Source organism: Somniosus microcephalus, chromosome 11, assembly GCF_052327205.1.
Source record: "Somniosus microcephalus isolate GS21.2 chromosome 11, FLI_Smic_1.0, whole genome shotgun sequence".
Classification (NCBI taxonomy): Eukaryota; Metazoa; Chordata; class Chondrichthyes; order Squaliformes; family Somniosidae; genus Somniosus; species Somniosus microcephalus.
In genome coordinates, this window is record NC_140997.1 from 131886270 (window position 1) to 131907415 (window position 21146).

Genomic DNA, 21146 nt, shown 5'->3' on the forward strand with positions numbered 1-21146 from the left:
ACAAGGAACGTTCAACCATTCAAAGGTGCTTAAACGCCAGAACTATAATTCTGCTCATAAGAACATAAGAAATAGGAGCAGGAGTAGGCTATGGGGAGAAGGCAGGGACAGGGTACTGAATTTGGATGATCAGCCATGAACTCATTGAATGGCGGAGCAGGCTTGAGGGGCCGAATGGCCTACTCCTGCTCCTATCTTCTATGTTTCTATGTTTCTATTTGGCCCTTCGAGCCTGCTCCGCCATTCAATAAGATCATGGCTGATCTTCTACCTCATCTCCACGTTCCTGTACTATCCCCATATCTCTTGATCCCCTTAATATTCAAAAATCTATCGATCTCTGTCTTGAATATACACAAGGTCTCCTGTGCCTGATCTCAGCTGGCACAGCAGTTGGCTCGCTATCATTGGCTCTGTAACCTTGTGCTAGGGAGGGGAGAAATGAGGCAGAGTCTGCTCCTGATTGCTATCCACTGATCCCTGCTGAAAAGTACATGAGTCAAGACAGAATAAAGTTCAGCTACATGCCTTTCACAGTTGAACAACCCATCACCACTTACTGGGTTGGCTCACATATAAAGAATGGTCACTTGGATGATGCACTGGGGGGCTGCAATTGTAACTTAAACTGTACCCCAGCAAGAGTCCGCACCTTCAGGAGAAAATGAGCAAAAACCAGTTTTCAAAATACAAGATATTACTGGATGGGATATATTAGTTGCTTCTTACATTGTTATGCGCATTTGTTTAGTGGAATAGGAGATAGTATTTTATATACCTTAAATAACTACAAAGACTGGTAGTTATAACTCAAACAGTTGGCTTTTATTAGCTTAGAACTGGACAGAACAGAACACACATGTTAGGCTACTGACCAGCTTCTCAGAACTGCCAGGAGGCGGAGCCAGGGGCAAAGTAACAGTATCAGGACAATCAATGGCACAGCAGAGTGGTATACAGTACATCAGCATTCCTGGCCAACCAAGAAAGCCGCAGGGTTACAATAGATTACAAAAGGAAACTATACACAGGTAGAATAAGGTATATACTTATGACTTATTTCACCACATTCACCCCTCCTATAAGTTAAGTCTGACCGGGGGTTTTACAGTTCGTAGTGAGCGACGTAGCGTCGGCCGAGGAACCTCCTGGGGAACTTGCTCAGGTTCCTCCGCCATCCTGGCGTCTGCTGGGTTTTCCAAAACGACGTTTTGTACGTCTTGTACTTCCGGGCATCCCACCCCCCCAGGCGGCGCACCACGGTGCTCCACACCCGCATCTTCGCTAGCAGCATCGCTCTCTCTTCTGCCGGAGCCAGGTCCTTTATTGAAACAGTATCCTCACGTCCATCAGGGTATTGGATATATGCGTACTGAGGATTGGCGTGGAGGAGCTGTACTTCCTCCACTAGGGGATCAGTCTTATGACCTCTCACATGTTTTCGTAACAGTACAGTGCCCGGGGACATCAACCACCCGGGTAGTGAAATACCTGAGGAAGATTTCCTGGGGAAACCGAACATCCTCTCATGAGGAGTAGCATTTGTTGTGGTGCACAGCAGAGACCTTATGGAATGCAGTACATCGGGGAGAACTTCCTGCCAGCGAGAGGTCGGTAGGCCTTTCGATTTTAAAGACAGGACGACTGCCTTCCACACTGTCGCATTCTCCCTCTCAACCTGCCCATTGCCCCAGGGGTTGTAGCTAGTGGTTCTACTAGTAGCAATCCCTTTTGATAGTAAGAACCGGCGTAACTCATCACTCATAAACGACGTTCCTCTGTCGCTATGGATATAGTTGGGCATACCGAACAGACAGAATAAGTTGCAGAGGCTTTTGATTACCGTAGCACTGGTCATGTCCGGGCAGGGAATGGCAAAGGGGAAACGAGAGTATTCGTCTAGAACGTTGAGGAAGTTGACATTACGATCAGCCGATGGGAGAGGACCTTTGAAATCAAGGCTTAGGCGCTCGAATGGCCGAGTTGCCTTGATGAGGTGAGCTTGTTCGGGCCTGTAGAAGCGGGGTTTGCATTCCGCACAAACGCGGCAGGCTCTGGTCATCGTTCGGACCTCCTCAATGGAGTAGGGTAAGTTGCGAGACTTGATGAAGTGATTCAATCGGGTGATTCCTGGGTGGCAGAGTGCGTCGTGGAGACTTTGGAGCTTGTCAGTACTAAGGCTGGCACATACCCCTCGAGATAGGGCATCGGGTGGCTCGTTGAGTGCTCCTGGCCTGTACATAATATCGTAGTCGTAAGTGGATAGTTCTATCCGCCATCTTAGGATCTTGTCATTTTTTATCTTGCCTCTCTGCTTCGTGTTAAACATGAAGGCCACAGACCGCTGGTCAGTGAGGAGTGTGAAACGTTTGCCGGCGAGATAATGTCTCCAATGTCTGACTGCCTCGATAATTGCTTGTGCTTCCTTCTCAACGGAAGAATGCCTGACTTCAGGACCCTGTAGTGTACGGGAAAAGAAGGCTACCGGTCTCCCGGCCTGGTTGAGGGTTGCAGCCAACGCGAAATCAGATGCATCGCTCTCTACCTGGAAGGGTATCCTCTCATCTACAGCACATACCACGGCCTTTTCAATGTCCCGTTTGATGTTGGTGAATGCCTCCTGCGCTTCTACTGATAGAGGGAAAGACGTCGACTTGATAAGGGCTCGGGCTTTGTCCGAGTAGTTGGCCACCCACTGAGCATAATAAGAGAAGAATCCCAGACACCTTCTTAAGGCCTTAGGGTTATGTGGCAGTGGTAGTTCTTTAAGCGGGCATAATCGTTCAGGGCCTGACCCGATTACCCCATTCTCTACCACACAGCCGAGAATAAACAGACAAGTAGTGTTGAAAGTACATTTGTGCTCGTTATAGGTCAGGTTTAGCTTTTGGGCAGTCTCTAGAAATTTAGCGAGATTCCGGTCATGCTCCTGTTGGTCGCGTCCACAGATAGTAACATTGTCCAGGTACGGAAATGTTGCCCCCAACGCATTCTCATCTACCATACGGTCCATTTCCCGTTGGAAAACGGAAACTCCATTCGTGACCCCGAAGGGTACCCTAAGGAATTGGTACAGGCGCCCATTTGCTTCAAAAGCCGTATAAGGACGGTCATCTACTTTTATGGGGAGCTGGTGATAGGCAGACTTTAAGTCAATAGTGGAAAACACACGATACTGAGCAATCTGGTTCACCATCTCGGAGATGCGAGGCAAGGGATAAGCGTCTAGTTGCGTATATATGTTGATGGTCTGGCTGTAGTCGACCACGAGCCATTTCTTTTCGTTAGTTTTAACCACCACTACCTGAGCACGCCATGGGCTATTACTATTTTCGATGATACCCTCCCGCTGTAGCCTTCCTACTTCTTCTTTAAATTTTTTTATCATCCGAACTGTACCGTCGACTTTTGGTCGCGATAGGTCTACAGTTTGGGGCGAGGTTCGCAAACAGAGATGGCGGGCTTATTTTTAAAGTGGAGAGGCCGCAAACTGTGAGCGGGGGCTGGGATCCGCCATATGCAAGTGTGACGCTCTCGTGGTGGCACTGGAAATCTAGGCCTAGAATTAGTTTCACGCAGAGCTGTGGCAACACAAGGAGTTTAAAATCTTTATACTCTGTGCCCTTAACAGTCAGTGTTACTTTACAGAAACCGCTTACCTCCGAAGTGAGGGACTTAGATGCCATTGCGACTTTGCTCCGGGTAGGGTACACCTTTAGTGAGTACGGTTTGATGAGGCTAGGGTGAATAAAACTCTCAGTACTCCCGCAATCGATTAAACACTTCGTCGGGTGTCCGTTTACCTTAATGTCCATCATAGACTTTGATAGTGGATGCGGTCTGGACTGGTCAACCGTGACTGAGGCTATCGTAGATCCGTAGGCGGCCGCTGAGACGGTATCAGATTCTGGGACCACGTGTAGGGCCGCGGAGACTGTATCAGGTACGGGATTCCCCTTACATACCTTGCTGAAATGTCCCCGTTTCTTGCACTTGAAACATGTGGCGTCTTTCGCAGGAGATCGGTGTCTGGGGTGCTTGAGCTGGCTGCAGAAGTAGCATCTTGGTCCGCGGGACATCGCTGCAGTGGTGGGGCTGGGTGGAGACTCCCGTGGTGTAGGGCTGGTCCGAGGCCCAGGCGGAGAGGATGGCGCCTCCTCGCTCGGCGCGCACGAGGCTGAGAGGGCCGCATGGCCTGACGCATAGGTCTCGGAGTTCTTCTGCGCCACATCCAGCGATCGAGCTGTAGCCACGGCCGTCTTTAGATCCAGAGTGTCCCTTTCAAGCAACCTCTGCCTAATGTAATTCGATCGAAGGCCCGATATAAACGAATCACGAACCGCTTCTTCCTGGTACAAAATGGCCGTCACAGCCTTGTAGTTGCAGTCCTTCGTCAGGACCTTTAGATTCTGTAGAAAATCATCCAGCGATTCCTCCGGTAGTTGCCTGCGGGTAGCCAAGAGATGCCTGGCATACACCTCGTTAACAGGCTTCAGGTATTGGGCCTTGAGAGTCGCGAGTGCATCCTCGTATGTTGGAGCGTCCTCGATTAGCGAGTAGGTCCGATGACTTACTAGGTTAGTCAGTAGGCCCAGTTTGTTGGCCTCATCATCGAGCGATGCAATGAAATGTTCGAAACACCGGAGCCAATGTGCGAATTTCTTCGATGTGTCCGCCGAATGTGGATCACTGTCCAGACGCTCCGGCTTCAGGAATCTGTCCATCCCTGGAAGTAATAAGCTAATAAAATTGATACCTTAAATAACTACAAAGACTGGTAGTTTTAACTCAAAACAGTTGGCTTTTATTAGCTTAGAACTGGACAGAACAGAACACACATGTTAGGCTACTGACCAGCTTCTCAGAACTGCCAGGAGGCGGAGCCAGGGGCGAAGTAACAGTATCAGGACAATCAATGGCACAGCAGAGTGGTATACAGTACATCAGCATTCCTGGCCAACCAAGAAAGCCGCAGGGTTACAATAGATTACAATAGGAAACTATACACAGGTAGAATAAGGTATATACTTATGACTTATTTCACCACAGTATTATTTACTATAAATTATATGAAATAACACCACAGCATGCATACACCATTAAAGGGACTATTTTTGAGCTTAGATGTGGCTTAGTGCAGGCTGAAACACTGCTCCAATTAGCTCTTATTTTTTAGTTACATAATGATAAGCGCTGAAGAATTCATGCATTCCCAAATTCGGTATGATGATTTTTACACTTGCATTACAAGGCCTCCTGTGCCTGAAAGCCTTTGTGGAAGAGGCTTGTTATGAAGCCATTATCTAACGCGTCAATGCATTAAGTGGGTTGAGAGATGTAGGCCTAGAAATTCGGTATAGCCGCGTTTGGGGCGCTAGTCCTGGCGATGCGCAAAGTTTAGCGCCAGGCGCAATTTAGTGCCACCTAGCATGATATTGGGTTGCAGCGCCCCTAAAGGTGATTGCAGCGCTAAACCAGGCACTGCACGCTACTCTTAAGGCGCTAACCCGGCGGCGCAACCCAATTTCGCGGCGGCGGGGCACAGCGAGGGTGCTGTCAATAATCACTTTCCCTGAGACACACTGGCGCTGGCCAGCTCTTAAAGGGGCAGGTCAATTGGCATCACCAGACACACTCACTGCCTTGTAGGCCTTCAAAGCGGTGGGAGCCTACCTGTGGCGCACCAGCCTAGCAAGACATGGAAAGTGTGAGGCAGAGGGCGGAACGCCTCACTGATGGGGCATTGAATGCTTTGGTTGGCGCAGTGGAATCAAGGCCAAGGAAGATGGTCGGAATGTGATTTATGTTTTGGACAGTCTCCCGGGTGTGAGAGGCAGTTATGTGTCAGTGTATTAGTTTTGCTTTCTGTTGCCATAGCTTTCTCATGTTTGAAGGAACCACATTTTGTGTAATGAAACACTTTCTTCATTTACAATGGCCATGCCTGCTATTTAAATGCATCTTGGCCTTCACAGGCTTGGGGGTATCAGACCGGTTCCATTCCTGTTCTTGGAATGGCAGCAAGCATTCCGTGAGAGGGGCCTAGAAGCTACTTCTGATCAGCCTCTGACGCGCAGCCTGAGAAGAGCCGCTCACGTAGAAGTTCAGGCCAGCAGGCATCTTCTCAGCCACCGACAGAGATGTCCTGCACCTTATCTGAGGCTGCAGATCTGGCTGAAGCAGCTGGCACAGCTCAGTCACCACCTCCTTTCTAAATCGCAGCCTTCTGACACACTGCTCCTCCGGCATGTTCATGTAGGAAAACTGCTGTCGGAAAACCCTGCCAGCGTAAGGTCTGCTGTGGCGACGTCTGTTGGCCCTCCTCCGTCTGGCCATGCCCGCCCCCCTCTCCCAGCGTCTCAGTGCCCTTTCCAGATGATTCAGCAGCAGGACGTTCCCCTCCAATGCAGCCCCCATAATAATTGCCCACAGGATGGTTCCCCGTTGTCAAGGCTCACCAACAGCAAGGTGATGGTCAGAAGGCTGAAGATCGTCTGTCTGCGCTGGCTCAGTGGTCAAATGGCTCTCAGTGTGCAGCTCAGCAAATCTTTGTAGCTCTCGAGGAAGTTGTGCTCCAAAAATGGCTGCCGCTTTTAAACTACACCAGTGCCTTTTAAATAACGCTCCTCCAGCCCGAGAGTGACTTGGTAAGGTCCAGGTAAGCTGTCACTATTAGCGCCAGGCGCTACGGAGGGGGGCACCACTGAATTTCCGGTCCGGGGCGCCTAAAAGGCGTTGCACACTCAAATGACGTCATAATCAGCCTGCGCCCATGAGCGGGCGCTAAGATTTAGCGCCGGTGCTAAATGCATGCTCAATATGGGGCTAGGCGCATTGCGCCCGCCCGGAAATTGGCTAGCGCCCCACTTCTCGGCCTCTTTAGGCGTTAATCGATGGCGCTAACAACCGAATTTCTCCCCCGTAATGTCATTAGAGCTGTCAAGAGGGTTGGTGAGATGTGGGTAATAACTGACGATAAAAAAATCCTGTTCCCCTAAAATAGTAGCTTTCTGAAATTGGACATTTTATTTTCATACAAACATAATCTGTTGTAAGGCAGTTTTATTTGTCTCTTACTTTTTTTTGGCTATCTTTCTCTCCAGTCACTTTGTCCCCTCATTTGGTGGGGTAGGGTTGGCCTAGCCCACAAATGTTCTCCTCAGATACTATCAGTGTTGATCTGGCAGTGCAGTGCACTTAGGGGGCCGCCCCTCCTGTGCCAGTTTACTCTTCCGTCCCCAATCATTCTGGGTGAGAATGACAGACTCGTTCTCCCAATGAAACCCAACTAGAAATGCAAGGTCAGATTGGGAGTTTGAATGATTTTCTGCTAGGACTCCCTTCACTTCCTGATTTAAGGGTTCTCATTACCTCCATTTATTGCCTTAGTTTGGAGACAATATAGTCCTGGGAAGGGGGAGAGTTTGAGGCAGATTTCTAAAGCAGATATCAATTCAACTACATAATTGGCCAGCAGTAGATTCTCTATTATAGATAGTTTGGATAGTTTGTTTTTCCCCTGTGATGAACCCATCAACTAACAGAAAGTTCACTGTCATGCTGTCCTCTGAGAATAGCTGAAACTCCTCTGGAGTGGGTTGCTATGGTGAAATGACAGCTTGAATTGTAAATCCCAAAGAGGTATAATTGATGTTAGCCCTCAGTTGTTAGATCAGCGAAAATTCCGTTGAATACAATAATACATTTGCCTCGGGCATTGCTTCATTAACCGTCAAGGAACGATCATCAGTATAACTACAGGCAGTATTCCTTTGTTTTTTCCTATATCATTACTGCTTGAAAGATGAGAAGAGATTGGCACAATCTTACTCCAAGATGCAGGGAAAGTAAGGAATGTTCTGTACCAATATCCATCCCTCATACAAGCTTCCTGATTTTCTTTTCTTTCACCCACACGTATGAACCAACCATATTAAAAGCTAGAAAAGTAACTGATCTTTATCAGACAGTATTTTTCCCGTTGTACGTTGCCCATCAGCAGTTCTATGACCAGACAGCCACTTCCCAGGTTGCTGCCAACGGTCTGAAGGCTGTCACTATCCCCTTTCTCAAGAAGCACAAATCAGTTTTAAGAACTTGCCTTCCAGAGGTGTCATTAAACTTGCAATTTTGGAAATGATGAACATATTAACATGGTTTTTTTTCTCTGCTCATTAACTGTAACATTGTCATTGACTGCATTATGTGCACAAAAAATACAATAGTTTCTGTCAATCTGCAGTAAAACATGGCGCTCTTTCATGTATCTCTCTGACTCTCATGGTTAAGGCTGATACATGACAGCTAACGCTTAGCTTCAGTTCATTGCCAATAGGCTAATCTTGCACTACAGTGAGCAATCTTCTCTTAGCTTTGGTTTTGGGACTCGTGTGAAATGGTGCATCGTGCTTTTGTACAAGTCTTTGACTACCCTGTCGCTGGCTGAGAAAAGATTTCTAACCTGTCTTATGTTCCCTGTGTTTTCTTTGAACAGGTGCAATAATGAAAATGAGTGGTATCAAATCCATGAAAATATAATTCGCAAATCCAGCAACAAGTACACTGCAGCCAGCACAAATTACGGTAAATCTCCGTACCTTATTTATACTGTTGACACATCTGTGGAAATCATCCTTTGAGACTTTTCTGCCCTAAACCTGAGCCCTCACAATCGGTAAATTTGTATCTGCTCTGCATAGAAGAAATGCTATTATTTCGCATTGCATTGCTGTAGCATAATATGTATTTAGACTGCAGTCCCTCTATAACAAGTATCATTTTATAGCATATAATTGGCTCTAACAAACCCAAGCCCTTCCCCCTCATAAGTTATTGCAAGCTGTCGATGGTGAAAGATTATGTTGCAGTCACTCTACTGCCGCTATAATTGCGCATTTCACCATTCTCTTCACTAATTGAACTCACTAGTTCACCAAGTCCAACTAATAAATAATGTAGTGATAATTCTATGGATTAAACTATAATACTGAAATGATGAGTAAATCATTCTAGTACTAGGTAGCCTGCTGCTGAGTGCTTGAGACTGCATATTGAGTGAATCCCAACTACAGCACCTCAGGTACAGGACCTGATCTGCACCCAGAATACCATCACTTGGTTTCTGTTATGGGGGCCTGCCTCCAAGCTGCTTGGAATGTGTAGAATAGCAAAATACTGCGGATGCTGGAAATCTGAAATAACAACAGAAAACGCTGGAAAAACTCAGCAGGCCAGGCAGCATCCGTGGCGAGAGAAACAGAGTTAACGTTTCAGGTCGAAGACCTTTCGTCAGAATGTGGAATGTGTAGATCTTGATTCAATTAGGAGCTCACAGAGCTGGTCAGTAAAAAGGATTTTTTTTTCTTTATTCATTTACGGAATGTGGGCGCCACAGGCAAGGCCAGCATTTATTGCCCATCCCTAGTTGCCCTTGAGAAGGTGGTGGTGAGCCACCTTCTTGAGCTGCTGCAGTTCGTGTAGTGAAGGTACTCTCACAGTGCTGTTAGGTACGGAGTTCTAGGATTTTGACCCAGCGACGATGAAGGAACAGCGATATATTTCCAAGTCAGGATGATGTGTGACTTGGAGGTGGTGGTTTTCCAATGCGCCTGCTGCCATTGTCCTTCAAGGTGGTAGTGGTTGCGGGTTTGGGAGGTGCTGTTGAAGAGACCTTGGCGAGTTGCTGCAGTGCATCTTGTAGATGGTACACACTGCACCACATTGCGCTGATGGTGGAGGGAGTGAACGTTTAAGGTGTTGGATTGGGTGCCAGGAGTGCTTTATCCTGGATGGTGTCGCGCTTCTTGAGTGTTGTTGGAGCTGCACTCATCCGGGCAAGTGGAGAGTATTCCATCACACTCCTGACTATGCCTTGTAGGTGGTGGAAAGGCTTTGGGTAGTCAGAAGGTGAGTCACTCGCTGCAGAATATCCAGCCTCTGACCTGCTCGTGTAGCCACAGTGTTTATGTGGCTGGTCCAGTTAGGTTTCTGGTCAATGGTGACCCCCCCCCCCCCCGAAGGATGTTAATGGTGGGGGATTCGACAATGGTAATGCCACTGAATGTAAAGGGAAGGTGGTTAGACTCTCTGTTGTTGGAGATGGTGATTGCATGGCACTTCTGTGGCACGAATAATACTTGCCACTTATCATCCTAAGCCTGGATGTTGTCCAAGCCTTGCAACAAGCGGGCATGGACTGCTTCATTATCTAAGGAATTGCAAATGGAACTGAACACTCTGCAATCATCAGCGATCTGACCTTACGATTGAGGAAGCAGCTGAAGATGGTTGGGCCTAGGACACTGCTCTGAGGAACTCCTGCAGCGATGCCCTGGGGCTGAGATGATTGGCCCCAACAACCACAACCATCATCCTTTGTGCAAGGTACGACTCCAGCCAGTGGAGAGTTTTCCCCCCGATTTCTATTGACTTCAATTTTACTCAAGCTCCTTGGCGCCACACTCGGCCAAATGCTGCCTTGATGTCAAAGGCAGTCACTCTCACCTCACCTCTGGAATTCAGCTCTTTTGTCCATGTTTGGACCAAGGCTGTAATGAGGCCGAGAGCCGAGTGGTCCTGGCAGAAGCCAAAATGAGCATCGTTGAGCAGGCTGTTGGTGTGTAAGTGCCGCTTTATAGCACTGTCGACAACACCTTCGATCACTTTGCTAATGATTGAGAGTAGACTGATGGGGCGGTAATTGGCTGGCTTGGATTTGTCATCCTTCTTTTTGTCAAGACCTACCGGGGCAATTTTCCACTTTGCCAGGTAGATGCCAGTGTTGTAGTTGTACTGGAACAGCTTGGCTAGAGGCGCAGCTCGTTCTGGAGCACAAGTATTCAGCACGACAACCGGGATGTTGTCGGGGTAAATAACCTTTGCTGTATCCAGTGCACTCAGCCGTTGCTTGATATCACGTGGAGTTAATCGATTTGGCTGAAGACTGGCATGTGTGATGGTGGGGACTTCAGAAGGAAGCCGAAATGGATCATTCTCTCGGCACTTCTGGCTGAAGATGGTTGTGAACGCTTCAGGTTTGTCTTTTTCACTCACGTGCTGTGCTCCACCATCGTTGAGGATGGGGATGTTCATGGAGCCTCCTCCTCCAGTTAGTTGTTTAATTGTCCAGCACCATTCACGACTGAATGTGGTAGGACTGCAGAGCTTTGATCTGATCTGTTGGTTGTGGGATCACTTAGCTCTGTCTATAGAATGCTGCTTCAGTTGTTTAACACGTGTGTAGTCCTGTGTTGTAGCTTCACCAGGTTGGCACCTCATTTTTAGGTACGCCTTCTGCTGCTCCTGGTATGCTCTTCGACACTTCTCATTGAACCAGGGTTGGTTGCCTGGCTTGATGGTAATGGTAGAGTGAGGGATATGCCAGGCCATGAGGTTGTGCAGAGTGGAGAGCATTCCATCAAACTCCTGACTTGTGCCTTGTAGGTTGTGGAAAGGCTTTGGGTAATCAGTTGGGGAGTCAATTCCGCTGCTACTGATGGCCCACAGCACCTCGTGGATGCCTAGTTTTGAGCTGCTAGATCTGTTCCGAATCCATTCCATTTAGCAAAGTGGTAGTGCTACACAACACGATGGAAGGTGTCCTCAGTGTGAAGACGAGACTTCGTCTCCAGAAGGACTGTGCGGTGATCACTCCTACCAATACTGTCATGGACAGATGCATCTGCGACAGGTACGATGGTGAGGATGAGGTCAAGTAGACTTTTCCCTCGTGTTGGTTCTCTCACCACCTGCTGCAGGCCCAGTCTGGCAGCAATGTCCTTCAGGACTCGGCCACTTCGCTCAGTAGTGTGCTACCAAGCCAATCTTGGTGATGGACAATGAAGTCTCCTACCCAGAGTACATTCTGTGACCTTGCTACCCTCAGTGATTCTTCCAAGTGGTGTTCATCATGGAGGAGTACTGATTCATCTATTGTGTATTCCCTTGCTTTGTTAGCCCTTTCCAAGTGCATTACCTCACACTCACTAGAAGGAGACACTGCGGGACATACTCACTAGAAGGAGACGCACCGCGGGACACACTCACTGGAAGGAGACGCACCGCGGGACACACTCACTGGAAGGAGACACATTATAAAGGAGGACAAGACCCAGGCGCGAGGACGGGGCCCAGGAGCGAGGACGAGCCCTGCAGCGAGGTTGAGGCCCAGGAGTGGCGCAGCGTGGACCAGCAGCGGGGTTGGGAGGACCACACTGCAGCCTATGAAACCCAGGCAGAGAGGACCTGCGGGATGGAGGGAGGAGGACAGCAGGAGTATGTTTGTGTGCTAGGCCGATGTAGCAGAGCTTGGTCTCCAATCGTCTTGGATCCCCTTGCCATTGGACCAAGACCTTGCTCTGTCAAGCCCGTGTGGTAGCTGGTGTGCAACGGCCACCCCACGTTAAAAGAATTCACGCACAGGCATCTTCCACCCTTTAAAATGAAGTTCGGGACCTGGAACGTCAGGACCCTCATGGACAACCCCAACAACGACAGACCAGAACACCGTACTGCTATTGTTGCCCGGGGGCTCAGACGGTTCGACATAGACATCGCCGTCCTAAGCGAGACCCGGCGGGTAGAGGAAGGCCAGCTCAAGGAGCAAGGCGGTGGTTACACCTTCTTCTGGAAAGGCAAACCTGAAGAAGAACGCCGCCTCCATGGGGTAGGCTTCGCCATAAAAAATTAGCTAGTTGAACGTCTCAGAAACTCCCCTTGTGGAATAAACGAACGCCTCATGACTCTACGGCTCACCCTAGCCCGGAATCAGTGTGTACGCCCCAATACTGGAAGCCACAGACAAGACCAAAGTGAAAATCTACTCCAGCCTTGAACAATCCCTGTCCCAAGTCCCAACGGGCAACAAGCTGATCCTCCTTGGCGACTTCAACGCCAGAGTTGGAAAGGACACAGACCTCTGGGGAGATGTGATCGGCAGAGAGTGGGTAGGGAAAGCCAACTCCAGCAGTACCCTCCTCCTGACAAAATGCTTAGAACATGGCCTTGTCATAACCAACACCTTGTTCCGTCAGAGAGACAAGTACAGTACAAGGCTTCATAGCAACACCCTCGCTCCAAGCACTGGCATCTGCTGGACTGCGTCATCGTCCGAGCGAGGGATCGCAAGGACGTCCGCATCACCCGCGCCATGACAGGAGCTGATGACTGCTGAACAGACCACCGCCTAATCTGCTCTGTCATCTCCATCAACGTAGCCCCAAAACAGCGGCGGCAACAGAAGGAATGCCACAGGAAAATCAACACTGGAGCACTCAAAGAAAGCCCTATTCAACCTGCGCTTCACAAACAACCTGACGACTTCCAGTGATTCAGAGACACAGTGTCCACAGCGCCTGGTCTGCACTCAAGGCCTCCATAATCAGCACCTGTGAAGAAACGCTCGGTCACGTGACCAGGAAACACCAAGTCGGATTCGACGAGAACGACCAGGAGCTACTAAGCCACAAGCGCAAGGCATTTCTGATCTGGAAACAGCAACAGAACTTGAGAGCAAGAAAGCAGCTCTACAGACGCCTGAAGGCCGAGGTCCAACAAAAAACTTGTGACCTAAAGAACAGATGGTGGGTGGAGAAAGCACAGGAGATCCAGCAGCTAGCTGACAACCACGACGTGCATGGATTCTTTAGCGCAGTCAAGACCACTTACGGCCCAAGCGTGCAAGGTCCTACCCCGCTGCGGGCCAAGAACGGTGAGGTACTCAAGGACAGAGAGGCAGTCAGTGCCCACTGGAAGGAGCACTTCGAAAATCTCCTTAACCAAGACTCTGTCTTCGACGTGAGTGTCCTCAACTCCATCCCGCAGCATGCTACCCGCCACCACCTCAGCACAACCCCAGCCCGGCATGAGGTTGAAAAGGCCATCCGACAACTGAAGAACAACAAGGCCTCAGGAGCAGGTGGAATCCCCGCCGAGGCGCTAAAACATGGCAGAGAAGCACTATTGACGCGAATACATGAACTCATTACTCTTATTTGGAAGGAGGAGAGCATGCCAGGGGATCTCAGAGACGCCGTAATCGTGACCATCTTCAAGAAAGGTGACAAGTCCGATTGCCGCAACTACAGAGGAGTCTCCCTGCTGTCTGCCACAGGGAAAGTCTTCTCAAGAATCCCCCTCAATCACCTTCTCCCAGTGGCTGAAGAGCTCCTCCCAGAGTCGCAATGCGGATTCCGCCCACTAAGGGGCACAATGGACATGATCTTCACCGCGTGTCAACTACAAGAGAAATGCAGGGAACAGCACCAACCGCTGTACATGGCCTTCGTTGACCTCACAAAGGCCTTCGACACCGTCAACTGTGAGGGATTATGGAGTGTCCTCCTCAGATTCGGCTGCCCTGAAAAGTTTGTCACCCTCCTCTGCCTGCTTCACGACGTCATGCAAGCTGTGATCCTGACCAACGGATCCACCACAGACCCAATTCACGTACGGACCGGGGTCAAGCAAGGCTGTGTCATCTCACCAACGCTCTACTCGATCTTCCTGGCTGCAATGCTCCATCTCACCCTCAGTAAGCTCCCCGCTGGAGTGGAGCTAATCTACAGAACAAACGGGAAACTGTTCAACCTCCGTTGCCTCCAGTCCAGACCCAAGGTCGTCCCATCCTCTGTCATCGAATTACAGTATGCAGACGACGCTTGCGTCTGCGCACACTCGGAGGCCAAATTCCAAACCATCGTCAACACCTTCACCGAAGCGTACGAGAGCATGGGCCTTGCACTAAACATCCGTAAGACAAAGGTCCTCTACCAACCTGCCCCCGCCACACAGTACTGCTCCCCGATTATCAAAATCCATGACAAGGCCTTTGACAACGCGGACCATTTTCCATACCTCGGGAGCCTACTGTCAACGACGGCAGATGTCGATGACGAAGTCCAACACTGCCTTCAGTGTGCCACTGCAGCCTTTGGTCGCCTGAGGAAGAGAGTGTTTGAAGACCAGGACCTCAAACCCAGCACCAAGCTCATGGTCTACAGAGCAGTAGTGATACCCGCCCTCCTGTATGCTTCAGAGACATGGACCATGTACAGCAGGCACCTCAAAGCACTGGAGAGGTACCACCAACACTGCTTCTGCAAGATCCTGCAAATCCATTGGCAGGATAGGTGCACCAACGTCAGTGTTCTCGCTCAGGCCAACATCCCCAGCATCGAAGCTTTGACCACGCTTGATCAGCTCCGATGGACGGGCCACATCATCCACATGCCCGATATGAGACTCCCAAAACAAGTGCTCTACTCGGAGCTCTGACATGACAAGAGAGCCCCAGGTGGGCAGAGGAAATGCTTCAAGGACACCCTCAAAGTCTCCTTGAAAAAGTGCAACATTCCCACCGACACCTTGTGAATCCCTGGCCCAAGACCGCACAAAGTGGAGGAGAAGCATCCAGGAAGGCGCCGAACACCTCGAGTCTCTTCGCCGGGAACAAGCGGAAGCCAAGCGCAAACAGCAGAAAGAGCGCACGTCAACCCAACCACCCCACCCACCCGCCCCTTCAACCACCGTCTGCCCCACCTGTGACAGAGACTTTAGGTCTCGCATTGGACTCATCAGTCACCTGAGAACTAATTTTTAGTGTGGAAGCAAGTCATCCTCGGTTCCGAGGGACTGCCTAAAAAGAAGACCTCACACTTATCCAGATTGAATTCCATTTGCCACTTCTCTGCCTCCTGCAGTCTGCAGCTTTAAGAACATAAGAATTAGAAGCAGGAGTAGGGAATACAGCCCTTCGAGCCTGCTCCGCCATTCAGTAAGATCATGGCTGATCTTCGACCTCAACTCCGCTTTCCCGCCTGATCACCATATCCCTTGATTCCCTAGAGTCAAAAAATCTATCTCAGTCTTGAATATACTCAACGACTCCACATCCACAGCACTTTGGGGTAGAGAATTCCAAAAGATTCACATCCCTCCGAGTGAAGAAATTCCTTCTCATCTCAGTCTTAAATAGCCGACCCCTTATCCTGAGACTATGCTCCCTAGTTCTAGACTCTCCAGCCAGGGGAAACAATTTCTCAGCATCTATCCTGTCAACCCTCCCAGAATCTTATATGTTTCAATGAGATCACCTCTCATTCTTCTTAACTCGAAAGCGCATAGGCCCAATCTACTCAATCTCTCCTCATAGGACCAAACCTCTCATCCCTGGGATCAATCTAGTGAACCTTCGTTGCACCGCCTCTAACACAAGTATGTCCTTCCTCAGATAAGGGGACCAAACTGTATACAGTACTCCAGGTGTGGTTTCACCAAAGTCCTGTACAATTATAGCAAAACTTCCTTACTCTTGTAGTCCAACCCCCTTGCAATAAAGGTCAACATGCCATTTGCCTTCCTAATTGCTTGCTGTACCTGTATGCTAACTTTCTGTGTTTCCTGTATGAGTACACCTGAATCTTTCTGAACACCAACATTTAATAGTGTCTCACCATTTAAAAAATATTCCGTTTTTCTATTCTTCCTACCAGAGTGAATAACCTCACATTTCCCCACATTTACCTACATCTGCCACCTTTTTGCCCACTCACTTAACCTGTCTATATCCCTTTGCAGGCTCTTTGTGTCCTCCTCACAGCTTACTTTCCCACCTAGTTTTGTATCATCAGCAAACTTGGATACATTGCATCGGTCCCTTTATCTAAGTCATTATTATAGATTGTAAACAGCTGAGGCCCAAGCACTGATCCTTGCAGCATCCCACTAGTTATAGGCTGCCAACCGGAAAATGACCCATTTAGCTCGACTCTTTGTTTTCTGTCTGTTATCTCCATGCTAATATATTACCCCCAATCCCACGAGCCCTTATCTTGCGTAGCAACCTTTTATGTGGCACCTTATCAAATTCCTTTTGGAAATCCAATTATACTACATCCACTGATTCCCCTTTATCTACCCTGCTCGTTACATCCTCAAAAAACTCTTAATAAATTTGCTAAACACAATTTCCCTTTCATAAAACCATGTTGACTCTGCCTAATCATATTATGACTTTCTAAGTGCCCTGATACCACTTCCTTAATAATGGATTCCAGCATTTTCCCGATGACTGATGTCAGGCTAACTGGCCTGTAGTTACATGTTTTCTCTCTCCCACCTTTCTTGAATAGCGGGGTTACATTTGCTACCTTCCAATCTGCTGTGACCGTTCTAGGATCTAGGAGATTTTGGAAGATCACAACCAATGCATCCACTATCTCTGCAGCCACCTCTTTTAGAACCCTACGATATTGGCCATTAGGTCCAGGGGCTTTGTCGGCTTTTAGTCCCATTAGTTACTCAAGTATTTTTTCTCTAGTGATATTAATTACTTTAAGTTCCTCACTCTTATTAATCCCTTGGTTCCCCACTATTTTTGGTATGCTATTTGTGTCTTCTACTGTGAATACAGCTACAAAATATTTGTTTAAAGTCTCTGCCATTTCCTTATTCCCCATTATAATTTCACCTGTCTCAGCCTCTAAGGTACCAATACTTACTTTTGCTATGCTCTTTTTTACATACATGTAGAAGCTCTTGCAAGCTATTTTTATATTTCTTGCTAGTTTACTCTCATATTTCTCAATGGAATGTATATTCGCTGAGAATATTTTTTTTTATTACCTCTATCCATGCTAATATATTACCCCCAACCCCATGAACCCTTATCTTGTGCAGCAACCTTTTATGTGGCACCTTATTGAATGCCTTTTGGAAATCCAAATATACTACATCCACTGGTTCCCCTTATCTTCCCTTATAGTTACAATTCTACCTCACCACCAGTTCTCTCGACACCTCCACACTCTCTAAATTGTCAGACTGCTTGTGAGACATCCAGTACTAGATGAGCACACATTTTCTCCAATTAAATATTGGGAAGACCGAAGCCATTGTCTTTGGTCCCCGCCACAAACTCAGTTCCCAAACCACCGACTCCATCCCTCTCCCTAGCAGGTCTGAGGCTGAACCACCTATTTCCACCTCCGTAATGTCGCCCATCTCCGCCCTCGCCTCAGCTCATCTGTGCAGAAACCCTCATCCATGCCTTTGTTACCTCTAAACTTGACTATTCCAACACACTCCTGGCTGGCCTCCCATGTTCTACCCTACATAAACTTGAGTTCATCCAAAACTCGGCTGTCCGTGTCCTAATTCGCACCAAGTCCCGTTCACCCATCATCTCTGTGCTCGCTGACCTACACTGGTTCCCAGTTAAGCAATGCCTCGATATTAAAATTTTCTTCCTTGTTTTCAAATCCCACCATCGCCTCGCCCCTTCCTATCTCAGCCCCAAAATCCCCTGAGAGATCTGCGCTCCTCTAATTCTGCCCTCTTGAGCATCCTTGATTATAATCGCTCAACCATTGGTGGCCGTGCCTTCAGATACCTAGGCCCTAAACTCTGGAATTCTTTCCCTAAACCTCTCCGCCTCTCTTTCCTCCCCTAAGACACTCCTTAAAACCTACCTCTTTGACCAAGCTTTCGGTCATCTTGCCCTAATTTCTCCCGATGCGGCTTGCTGTCAATTTTTTTTTCTTATAACACTCCTGTGAAGCACCTTGGGATGTTTTACTACGTTAGAGGCACTGTATAAGTACAGGTTGTTATTGTTGTTGTATGTTTGCCACTGCTTATCTACCATCATACCTTTTAATCTAATTTCCCAATCTACCTTGGCCAACTCGCACCCTCACATCCATGCAATTGGCTTTATTTAATTTTAAGACTCGTTTCAGACTTAAGTATTATACTCTCAAAGTCAGTGTGAAATTTAATCATATTATGATCACTCTTCCCCAGAGGATCCTTTACTATGAGATTACTAATTAACCCTGTCACATTACACAATCCAAGATCTAAAATAACCTGTTCCCTGGTTGTTTCCATGATGTAATGTTCTCGGAAACTGTCTCGAATGCATTCCATGAGCTCGTCCTCCAGAGTACCTTTGCCAATTTGATTTGCCCAGTCTATAAGAAGATTAAGGTCCCCCATGATTATTGTATTACTTTTGTTACAAGCTCCTATTATTTGTTGTTTAATACTCTGTCCAATGATATAGCTACTGTTTGGGGGCCTATAAACTACTCCCACCAGCGATTTCTGCCCCTTGTTATTCCTTACTCCACCTATACTGATTCTACTTCCTGACCTTCTGAGCGAAGATCCTTTCTCACTACTGTCCTATGTCATCCTTTATTACCAGGGCTACCTCCCATCCTTTTCCATTCTGCCTGTTTTTTCGAAACGTCAAGTACCGTGGAATATTTCGTTCCTAACCTTGGTCACCTTGCAACCACATCTCTGTAATGGCTATTAGATCAAACCCATTTATCTCTAATTGTGCCACTAATTCATCTATCTTGTTACAAATGCTTCATGCATTCAGATAAAGAGCCTTTACTTTAACTTTTTACCATTATTCCCTGCTTTCACCTTATTCGTGATGCACTATCACCGTTAAACTCTCTGTCCCTTCCTGTCACACTCTGCTTATCTTTACCCAAATCGCTACACTGCTCCAATGCCTTGACTTTTCTCCTTAGACTTCTAAATTTCCCCTCACCTGACCCCTCCCCCTCCATTTTTAGCTTCGCCAGGACACTGGTCCCAGCCCGGTTTAAGTGGAGCCCGTCCCAACGGAACAGTTCCCTCTTTCCCCAGTACTGGTGGCAGTGCCCCATGTTTTGATTTCTTTGTGGGTTCAATAACGACTCATTTATTGAAAGAGAATGAGTTTTAATCTAAAGTCTATTCAACTCTTTTTAACAGCCTTTACAGAACACACTATGCTGTGATGCATCTAGAATGAAACTGAAAGTAAAACTCTCTGCCTTGCTTCTCTCGGTCACATGACCTCTGCTGGTCAGGCATAAGTAATCAATACCTGCAATCATGCTATTAAGGCATCATAATCGAACAGGCAAATAACATCACTATTTGCTGATATCATTACACCCCATGAATCAAAACTCCTTCCTACCACACCACTCTTTGAGCCACAAATTTAACTCTCTGATCTGCTTGTCCCTATGCTAATTTGCACATGGCTCAGGTAACAGTCCAGAGATTATTACTTTTGAGCTACTGCATTTTAATTTGGACCTTAGTTCCTTAAACTCTCTCAGCAGAACCTCATTCCCAGTTCTACCTATGTCGTTGGTTCCTACGTGGATCACAACAACTGGATCCTCACCTTCCCACTCTAATTTCTTCTCCAGCCACTCGGAGATATCCTTAACCCTGGCACCAGGCAGGCAACACAGCCTGCGGAACTCCCAGTTGCGGCTGCAGAGAGCAGTATCTATCCCTCTGACTATACGCTCCCTACCACTACAACATTCCTTTTCACTTCCCCCACTTGAATGGCCTCCTGTACCACAGTGCTATGGTCAGTTTGCTCATTCATCCTGAAGACTATGCCCTCATCCACACAAGCAGCAAGAACCTCATACCTGTTGGATAAGGGCAAAGGCTGAGGCTCCTCCAGCACTGCACCTGGGGTCCCCTTACCTGCCTGAGTTGCAGTCACACCCTCTTGTCCCTGACCACTAAGCAGAACTGTACCACTACTAAGGGGTGTGTTTGCCTCCTGGATCAAAGTGTCTAGATATCTCTCCCCCTCCTTGATGCCCCGCAATGTCTGCACCTTGATCTCCAGCTCAACAACTCTGAGCTTAAGTTCCTTGAGATACAGACACGTATTGCAGACTTGGTTGTCCGGGATCGCGTTGCTCCCCACAAACTCCCACATGCTGCAGTTGCGGCACACCACCTGCACTGCCATCCCTATATAACCTTGTTTTATTTATTTAGTTAATTAAAGTTTATGTATTTAATTAACTTGGCTTATAGTTTTAACTAATTGCCAGATCTAGTTTAAATTATACGTAATGTAGGGGGTTTTGCTCTGCCCAATTACAGGGGTCTTTAGTGCCTGTTAATGTATTGGGCCTCTGTCTCCTTTATACCCTTGCAGCTTATGTTAGCCTGCAGTCGGGTGTCACTAAACACCCTCTAAGGAGATAGAGAACAACAGCTTATAGAGGAGGACTAGAATACGGTGACGACCCGCACAGTTTATACCTAATCTGCGGGGTACTCCTGAGCCCAAGGGCTCCTATAGTCCTCTCTCTTTTTCCCTA

General features: G+C 47.9%; 1 protein-coding gene across 6 annotated transcripts in view; it reads left to right on the top strand.

Annotated features, from left to right (window-relative positions):
- The window catches only part of dock3 (dedicator of cytokinesis 3), a 1512713-nt gene that overhangs the window by 1083782 nt on the left and 407785 nt on the right, over positions 1 to 21146 (top strand). For all 6 annotated transcript variants that reach the window (XM_086001262.1, XM_086001257.1, XM_086001258.1 and 3 more), the window contains one exon: positions 8495 to 8583. In XM_086001262.1, the coding sequence (XP_085857388.1) occupies positions 8495 to 8583 (89 nt within the window). The remainder of the gene's footprint in view (positions 1 to 8494; positions 8584 to 21146) is intronic.